The sequence below is a fragment of the Oryx dammah genome, unplaced genomic scaffold (assembly GCF_014754425.2).
Source record: "Oryx dammah isolate SB20612 unplaced genomic scaffold, SCBI_Odam_1.1 HiC_scaffold_6, whole genome shotgun sequence".
Lineage (NCBI taxonomy): Eukaryota > Metazoa > Chordata > Mammalia > Artiodactyla > Bovidae > Oryx > Oryx dammah.
In genome coordinates this window covers 19,179,215-19,188,488 of record NW_024070190.1, presented here as the reverse complement: position 1 = coordinate 19,188,488, position 9,274 = coordinate 19,179,215, and the positions used below count along the sequence as shown (strand labels likewise).

Sequence of the window (9,274 nt, the reverse complement as noted above, 5' to 3'; positions counted from 1 at the left end):
ATCCACCATGGGGATGGGTCAATCCCAAATCCACCATGGGGATGGGTGGGTGGGAGGTCATGGGGAGCTCATCCAGTCCATGATGAAGACTGAACCCCATGCCTTGGCCACTCCCAGCCAACACGTCTTTTCCTTTCCCATCCAAGCTGTATCTACCACCCATGCCCTGGGACTGTGACTGTCCAAGTCCACAAGAGAGATATCCATCAACCAGGGCCCAGCCATGAGATGGACAACACCCCATAGAGCACAGAAGGAAGGACCCAGTGAGCTGAACATCTGCCGCACCAAGCCTGAGGCCAGGGAGGAAGAGCCTCTGCACCCTGCTCGGGCACTCCCTGAGGCTGCTGAGGGGCTCATTCGTCCCATCCCTGATAGCATCCCAGGGCTTCAAAAGGTCAGGGATAACAATGTGAATTTCTGCCCCTGCCGCTTATCAGTTGAAAGCATGCCAACTTTAACCAGCACTTGGCCTCTGGGCAGAGGGTGGTCCAGCACCATCTCTTCAGTATTCCTCTACCTGGACAACTGTCAGGCATCAGTATCTGATTTTCTAGTTCTGGATGTGTACACATCCTCACTCACACCCTTCTGAGACTGTGTCAGCCTGAGACATTTTCCCAGTTATAAAAACAGAGGAACTAAGACCCAGAGAAGGCCCCTGGGTGGAACCCTGTGTCTCCAGAACAAAGCTGCATTAATGCTTGAAGGTTGAACGGACCATAGTTGTTTGATTTGACTTGTACTGTGTTACTCAAATTGTTTGGTTAGTTGACAAGAGTTAGAAATCATATTTTACATTAAAGTACAGAATTGAAGCTCATCTTTAAAAAGAATAAATGAATCAGCACATTTATAACACCAGGATTTTCATTCCCAAATGGTAAAATCAGGGGAAGTTGTAGAACAACTTCCTTTTGATAGAGATGACCTCTCCAGACCCCACTCTCCAGGTCCTTCTGGGTCCAGAGCCCAGTTCACCCATGTGTTACCTGTCAGAGTTAGTAACGGTGGGCAAGAGCATTATCTTCAGTCTTTGGGGACCTGCTGCTGGAGTGGGGAGGGGGGCCAATGGGCATCATTTGGAGCAAAATGAATGAACCTGGCATACTCAATACAGTAGAGGCCAAGTCAACAGAAATGAGATATGTCAACAGAGAAGGTGGCAGAGCCGAACTGCCACGAAAACACAAGTAGCATCCCCATTACACTGTGACTTCCCTGGGGCAGGTGTCTCCCAGCTGTGTCCTCGGCTCCCAAGCACAAAGGATGAATGTCCACACAGACAGGAGTATGGAGAGTGTGCAAAGGGAGCATGAGGCACTGTGAACATCACGGCAAGGAATTGGAAAAGCCTCGGTCACCAGAGAGCCTTACCCGAGTTAGGGTCGTTCCTGCCTACAGAGGTCCCACCTTCCCCTGGCTAGAGCCCACCACAACAACATGCAACAGTTGCAATGACAGTGCAAAGCAGTCTAAGGGCCGGACATGCAGGGGCAGGCCCTGCAGGTGGGGCAGGATCAGACAGCACAGAAGGACGGGTTCCACCTCCTGTGCCCCAGTGGACACCAGACTCCGGCCAGGGCTAGGAAAACCAGCTCTCGTGATAGACCATCAGCCTCACCCCAACTCAACCACCACCTCCAAAACACATTCAGACCTGCAGGCTGTTACAACTACCCAAAGACATCCTTGGACCTTCAGGTCCCAGAGCTGGGCCTTCTCCCTCCTCTGCAAGAACAGGAGACTCCCCAAAACCTCTTTCCATCACAACGTTCTGAACCCAGAACACAGCCTTGTTACCCTATCCTTGGAGAAGACTAGCAGCCAACGTACAGCCTAAAGCAGGAAGAGGTCTCTGGTCTAAGGGGCTGGGGGCAGGGAGATAGGGACAGAAAAAACTTGCCTGGAGCCTCCGGCCAGCCTACCTCCTCCCTCCGCCCGCTGTAATGTTTGTTCCTCCTGGGAGGAATCCCCACACCCTGTGCCACCAGCTGTTCCCTATGTCTTCAATATGGGCAAGGGCCTCAGAGCCAAACCCATGGCTATAAGGAACTAGGAGAACCCATGGATATGGGGGCAGATGAGAGGAAAGGGGCCCGAGGACAGTCAGATATCGGAGCAGAGAAAGCCAGTCCCTGATGAGGAAGCAGGCATCATGGGAGAGAAAGCCGAGTCCCCGAAGCCAGGCTCAAGCCAGGTCGGAGTGGGGGGAGCGAATGAGAAAGGAGGGAAACGCAGCCCGCTCTGCCTCGCTTAGTCGCGCACTTGTTGCCCTCGCCTGCGGGCAGAGTCTGCGGACCAAGGTGGCCCAGGCGCCGGCTAGGATTTCCCCGCAGCCTGGCCCGGCCCAACTCCGCTCCTTTCCTGGTCAAACAGCGCCCACCTCCGGCCCAGGCGGCTATGCCTCCGCCCACGGCGGGGACCGCAAGTGAGAGCGGCTGCTCCAAACCGGGAGGAGGAGAGTGCCCGAGAAACGCGAGCCGAAGCACTGAGGGGAGCGAGATGCTGTGCGTCCCGGGATGCGCTCGGGAGAGGGGGGAGCACTGGCTTGGGCGCTAGACGCTCCTCCTCCTCGGCAGCTAAGAAGACACCGGCCCATCCAGGTCAGGGGAGGTGCACCAACACAGGTACCCTGCTCGCAGACACGCCCACCCACACTCTAACAACAAAGACCGCCCTGAGCCACACACGCCCGTGCGGCCAGCCCCGGGCGCACACACGCGCCCACCCAGCTGGAAAGCAGCCGCACAAGCCCGCGACACGCCCCGCAAGGGGCCCGGCTCGCCGTTCGGACGCTCTCGGCTCCAGCCCTGCGGCGCAGGACACTCCCAGATGCACAGCCTTGGTGGGCCGGGGAGGGAGCGCGCACCGTGCTTGCGGTCCAACCCTTGGCAACCCAGCAGGTCTCCAGTACTGCGCCCGAGGCAGGCCCGGCCCTGTTAGCCCTGGGCACCACGGCAGGCCACTCACCTTCCTGCACGGCCTGGAACGGATTGTTGGCCTCGATGACCTTGATGGAGTAGGTGATCTTCTCGCTCTGCAGGATGTCATCGTTGAGGCTTAGGTCCGATACAGCCAGCTGGAACACCCTGTCGTCCTTGGCCGCGTTCTCCTCGAAGATGGCACCTGGAGGAGAAGAGGGGTCAACACCAGGCCTAGAGATGGGCTCTCCTTTCCCACCCCCTCCTATCACCGCGCTGGCAGGACTGCGGGCTGCCGGGTGGTGGGAGTTCCGGGCTGGGGGTTCAGCCTGATAGGATAGTTTAGAGGTGGGCCTCCGCCCACCGACACAAAAATACACCACCCCAAATATGCTAACACAGTCCACATGAGTTACATATGCACGTGGTCCAGGCAGCCACCCGGTCACACGAGTGTCTCTCAACCAAGCTACCGCATATACCAACCATGCCCACATAATGGGCTGAGCCAAGCTGGTGTGACCTCGGGCACCTAAATACCCTGCCTAAATGGCCCCACGAGTCCTATCCCAGGAGCCAGAAAGTGCCCTTGCAACCCCAATCCCAAAATGGAAAGATGACTTCCTTCTGCCCTGTGCAACCCTCTTTGGTAGGAGCTAAGCAAACAGGTCCCCAGTGGTTTTCCCGTGCTGGGGGCGTCTTTCTGCAGGGGCCTTTGATGACCGGTGGCAGGCAGAGGGACTACTCAGTTCCGCCTGACTCCCTGGGCTCTGCCTCCTGCTTTCCATCCCTCTCCTGATAGGAGAATGTCCCTAGACCCTTTGCCTTCTAACCCAGAAGCTGAGGAGCCCAGAAGGAGCCGCTCTTGAACCGGCCTTCTAGAACCATGAACAGCTCCTCCAGAGCAGCCTCCCGCTGGCCTTTGCGCTCTTCGCGCTGCCTTGGCCGACTCTCCGTGCTTGACGCCGAGATCGGTAGGACTCGCCTGAGCCTGGCCCCTGCAGCCTGGAAAACTCAGAGTCCAACCCCCTTGTCAGGCCCTAAGAGTCACCACAGTCCCAGAGCTGGGCCCAGTGATCCCTGAACTGGGGGCTGGGCCGGAGGAGGGAGGTCCCGTTCCATGCTACACCCAGAGCCGCAATGATGACCGCAAGACCCGAGCCCCACCACCACCTCCACCCACAACTAGGAAGCAGGTCTTGTCCCGGTGCCTGCCAGGGATTGCAGCGTTCCAAGCCCAGGCCTAGTCCCTGATCACCTGCCTTCTCACACCTCCCAACCCCCCAGCCTCTCTCGGCTCGCTGGTCTTCCCCAACTTCCGGAAAGACGACTGCCGACGGGCTCCCCAAAAACAACCGCTGCCAGTCCCCCAATCCCGCCCAACTTCCTGGGATTTCACCCCTGCTGCTACCAACTCCCACACACTCCCCGCCGGCGCGCCTCGTCCTCCTCTCCATCTCGTCTTCTCTCCTCTCCGGGTTCTCTCCCTCCATCGGTCTCTTCCCGCTCAGCGCGCACGCACACACACTCCGCACACACACACACACCGCGGCCCAGGCTTCTTCCCTGACTCCCACTGCCCAGACCATCTGCCGGCCTCCAAGACTTGGGCCGTAAGAAACTCTGAGACTGTCCAGCTTTGGGCTGCCGTCGCCACAACCAGATATATACACACACACACATACACTGAGAAATACACAGACACACACCAGGGAAACAGACAGACACTGTCCACTCTAACAGGCTGATAAATCGTGCACGCATCAACAGGCTCCGATGGCCCCACACACCCCGACGCCCCCTCGCAGTGACACCAACACGGTGCCTCGGGCGCACACACAGAAACACACGCTGACAACACCCACCCACCCACATTCACGCACGGTTCCGGTCGGGCCTCTTCGATCCTGCGCTACCAACTTGGCGAGACCCCGGGCCCTGCCCGCCCCCTGCCCTCCCTGCTCTGAGCTGCACCTAAGGGCTGGCCCTACCCCGCCGACCGCCCCGCTGGGGACGCGGGGCTGAACCTGCGTCCTGCCCTGGGTTCCCCGCAGCCGCGGCCCTAAGTGTCGGCAGAGGCCGCGGGGCCCCGCGGGGGGATCGGAGCCCCGGGAGTAGCAGAGGCCGGCGGGAGCGCGGCGCGGCGGGCGCACAGCTCCTCCGCGGGGCGGCGCGGCCCGCGCACAGCTCCTCCGCGGGGCGGCGCGGCCCTTCGGGGGAGCACCGCCCGCCGAGCCCCTCGGCCCAGGGAACAGCCAAGTTTGGACGCCGCGCACCCCCCGCGCCGCTGGGGCCCCCGCCCAGCCTCGGCCCCGAGCCCGCCGCGCTCACCGATGTGGATGATGGAGTCGGCCCGCACCGACACGCACTGGCATATCCAGGGGAGAAGCCACAGCGTCAGCGCTTCCATGTCCCCCGGGCGCGCGGCTCATCCGCCCGGGCCCGGGGCGAGGCCGAGGGCAGCGCGGAGAGGGGAGGCGCCGGTCGGGGTGCAGTCCCGGGCCGCTCCCCGGGAAAGCCGAGCCCGCCCGTGCGTCTTCCCCCGCGCGCCCGCCCCTGCGCCCTGAGCCCGCCCCAGCCCAGCCCAGCCCAGCCCGGCGCGGTCGGGCTCCCGCTCCGGCTCCGGTGGTGGCTGCGGCGGCGCTGGCAACCCGAGCCCAGGCCGGCGAGGCGGGGGCGGCCCGCGGCGGCGGCGGCGCTCCCCGCGGCTCGGGAGGATTCGGAGGCGGCGGAGGCGGCGGCGGCAGCAGCCGGGCCGGCGCGGCGGCTCCGGGATCGCTGTGTGTCTGAGCCCGGGCGAGGAGCGAACTGCGGAGGACGCACCCACCCCGCCCCCTCCCCCTCGACTCTGCTCCCCCTCCCCTCCCTCCCCGCCTCCCTCCCCTCCGCCCTCCTCTGGACCACGTGACTGCGGAGCCTCTGCCTCGCCGCGCGGCGCTCTCCAGCTCGCGGCTCGGCGGGGGCGCCGGGTGCTCCGCGCTCCCAGTCGGAGGGACGCTCGGAGGCCAGCAGGACGGTGGGACCGGCCGAGGCTGCGGCGCGCAGAGACTGGTGGCTCTGGGCCTCGTGACCCCCCCCCCCGTTCGCCGGGGCCCGGGGATGGGGGAGGGGTCGGCCTCCGACTGCCCTCGGGGATCCCTGGAGCCCCCTGGCCCCGGCTGACCTCAGCCGCCGAGCGTTTTGGGCCCTGATCCACGGCCTGGGCAGAGAGCCCCTCGTGGAGCCGGGCCGGGATAGCCCGGAGAGAGATCGGGCGAGTCGCTGAGCCAGCCACCGAGAGGCAAGGGGAGCCGAAGGGGACTCGCCGCAGCCGCGGGCTCGAACCTTAGCTGGCCCCACGGACCTTGGCGGGCGCCCATCCCCCGCCCTGCGGCCCGAGGCTCAGCCGGGAATCGGGCAGGAGGCTCGGACTCTGAAGCCCAATTCATGGCCGGAAACCGGCGCATCCGTGACCGCGGCGCCTGGACGTGAGGAGCCTTTCAAGCGGCCGGCGTAGTCAGACTCCGACTCTGCACGGAGCCTTTACGCGCGAGCCCGGGCGAAGAGCCCGCTCCTCGCGGCCAGCGCAGAGCGGGGCTCGCTCCACCGCTCGCGGAATGCCTCCGGCTACCACCAGATAGAGCGTTAGGCCGCTTAGGCTCCAGCCTGGGAGCGGGTGGCAAGCCTGACGCTAGCCACCCTCCCCGCCGCCCCCGCCCCCAAACAAGTTCCAGACAGACTGAGCTCCACGTGGCACACCCAAGATTTCAGGGAGACAGCTGAGCCTTCACGGACCCGGCTTCGGGAGGAAGCTCGGTCTGGGGCGCCTGGCAGAGCCTAGTGCTCGGGGCCACTTCTGCGGGCCCGGGAGCGCCCATTGGCTCTGTCGTTGGCCCAGCCCCAAGGTCCCTGCCTTGCAGGGCCATGCGCAGGGCATGAGGAATTCAGAGAGATTCAGCAACAGACCTTCCTGGAACTTCCCGGTCCCAGGAGAGACAGACACCTAAATAGATCATCAAAAGATGCGGCAAGGACCCTGAATAAGCTATGTATGCAAAGGCGCATTCTGGGCTGTGACCCAGCCTGAGAGGAAAAGCCAAGGGATGGCTTCCTGGAGGAGGTGACAGTTTTAAAGGTTGAGTGGGGTTACCAAGGGAGAAGGAAGGGAGGCTTCCAGGCATTGAATGCTGGTGAGCGAGCCAAGTTAAAAGAAAAAGAATTTAGTGTGTGTGTGTGTCCCAAGCTGCCTGCCACAGAAGTCATTGGCAGAAGTCATTTAGTTCAGAAAGGTGGGGGTTGGGGGGGGTGTGCAGAGGAGAGGGCCAAGGCAGGCTTGGGGACAGTGAGGCAGCCCTTACAGTGGTCGGGGGTGCTGCAGGGGCAGCCTCCAGAGAGGAGAAGCTGGGTTGAAGAAACAGCAGGGAACCACAGGGGCTGGCAGGGTGACTTCCAAGATGAGGAGACCATGGGCAAGAGGGAAGGAATGGCCATGCCTGCAGGACGCTGGGCTATCCAGCTGGCTGGGGTGCCCACAAGGTACTTCCTCAAGAAATCCATCAGTGGGGAGGAGCTTGAATTGTAAAACACACCCCTCTGCGCTCTACAAACCCCCATGCCTCCATTCTCATTCCCTGGCTGAAAAGTTAGGGGAGAAGGAAAATAAAGAATGGGTTTTATTATTTAACAGTTTGGTTCCTATGGAGACTGTCACAACCTCAGAAGGATGGTGGTATGTTCACCCTGTTGGGGCTCAAACCTGAGGTTAAGAGCCATGGGGTCAGGGATCCCCAAATATACTTGTTTGTTAGTATGTTAGTAAAGTAGGCCCCAGTTGGAAGTTTTTCTTGATATTTATTATGCTAGGTAGGGGTAGCATGCTTACAGTGAGACAAGTCTCAAGACCCCCTTCCAAATATTAAGAAGTCAGCCTATAACACATTCAATTTGGGAGAGATTTCATCAGCTTCTAATTTTGATGAGGAGGCCCCTCTAGTTTGGGACCTGAGGGCTGTGACTCAGGTTGGCCTTGCCCTGGAAGCACCTCTCCTGGGTACTACCTTCCCCTCCATTTCCCATAATGTGGGCTCCTTCACCATCCCACAATGCTTATTTCCTATGCTCATTCTCTTATACTCCCAAGCTAAGCCATTTTTCCATACCAGACTGGAATGGCCTGGATATCCTTTGACCAGGAAGGGTACTCTGCACAGATCCCATTTCCACCAGAACTGGGGAGGGTGCAGGCCCAGAGATTACTGTGGCCCCATGCCTGCAGGAGGGCATGGCAACCCACTCCAGTATACTTGCCTGGAGAACCCCCATGGACAGAGAACCCTGGTGGGTTACAGTCTATGAGGTCACAAAGTCGGACATGACTGAGCAACTAAGCACAGCACAGCACACACTTGTTCACGTCTAGGCACCTCTCTGCCACCTGAAGTTGGGATTACCAAATTCCAGGGGCGTTTGCTCACTGGGGCTTTATCAGGTTCATCAAAACCTTAATTACTGATTGATCCTGGCCAGTCCAGTCCCTTTAAACCCTGTTAACCTCTGGGATTGCAAACACTGAGGAACAAGTACACTCCAACTCTAATCATCTAGCTGGAGGAGAGAGATTAGCAATCTCTGGGACATATGATACAAATCCATTTCACAGAGGGGAAAACTGAGGCTTGGCAAAAGGAGTAACTTTCCCAAAGCATCAGTTTTTTCTGGACCCAGGACTAGTCCTCTTGATTTCTTTCTCGCTAAACAAAGACATATTCACAGAAAGTAAAACTGGGTTAATAAATCCTTCATCTGCACAGAGTTCAGCCAACACAGGTAATTGCTTTTTCTAAAGAGATCTTCAGTTTTACTAATTCTAACTATACGTATTTCCTGGAGAAGGGCATGGCAACCTACTGCAGTATTCTTGCCTGAATAATCCCTATGGACTGAGGAGCCCGGCGGGCTACAGTCCATAGAGTTGCAAAGAGTCAGACCTGACTGAAGCGTCTGAACACAACTATACTTATTTAGCCTTTACCATTTGCAGGCACTGTGCTCAGCACCCTACATCTTACTAGATGACAGTCTCACATTACAGTTGGGAAAGGAAGGCGCAAAGAGGTAAACTGGGCCCACCAGGAATCTCAACTTGAACACTATTGGAAGCCAGCAGTTTGCCGACAAACCTGCAGATGAAATGTCGAGACAGAGAGAATATGGTGATCTGCTCGGAAGTTTAGTCATCATTACTTAAAGCTTTGTCATTCCGGAAAGTGGAGCTCTGTCATCTCGTTTCTCACTGTAGTCAACAACTGGACTAAGGAAGTACCAGCTGGAATTCTGACCCCACAGCAGTCTATTGCTCAGGCTTATTGCGT

At 59.3% G+C, this 9,274-nt stretch overlaps 1 protein-coding gene across 1 annotated transcript in view; it reads right to left on the bottom strand.

Annotated features, from left to right (window-relative positions):
• Positions 1-5,445, bottom strand: part of GRID1 (glutamate ionotropic receptor delta type subunit 1) — a 679,937-nt gene extending 674,492 nt beyond the window's left edge. Inside the window, exons 1-2 of the mRNA XM_040242178.1 lie at positions 5,256-5,445; positions 2,974-3,129 (exon numbers count right to left, since the gene is read on the bottom strand). Coding sequence (XP_040098112.1) covers positions 2,974-3,129; positions 5,256-5,334 — 235 coding nt within the window. The 5' untranslated portion in view covers positions 5,335-5,445. The remainder of the gene's footprint in view (positions 1-2,973; positions 3,130-5,255) is intronic.
• Between the last annotated feature and the right edge of the window lie 3,829 nt (positions 5,446-9,274).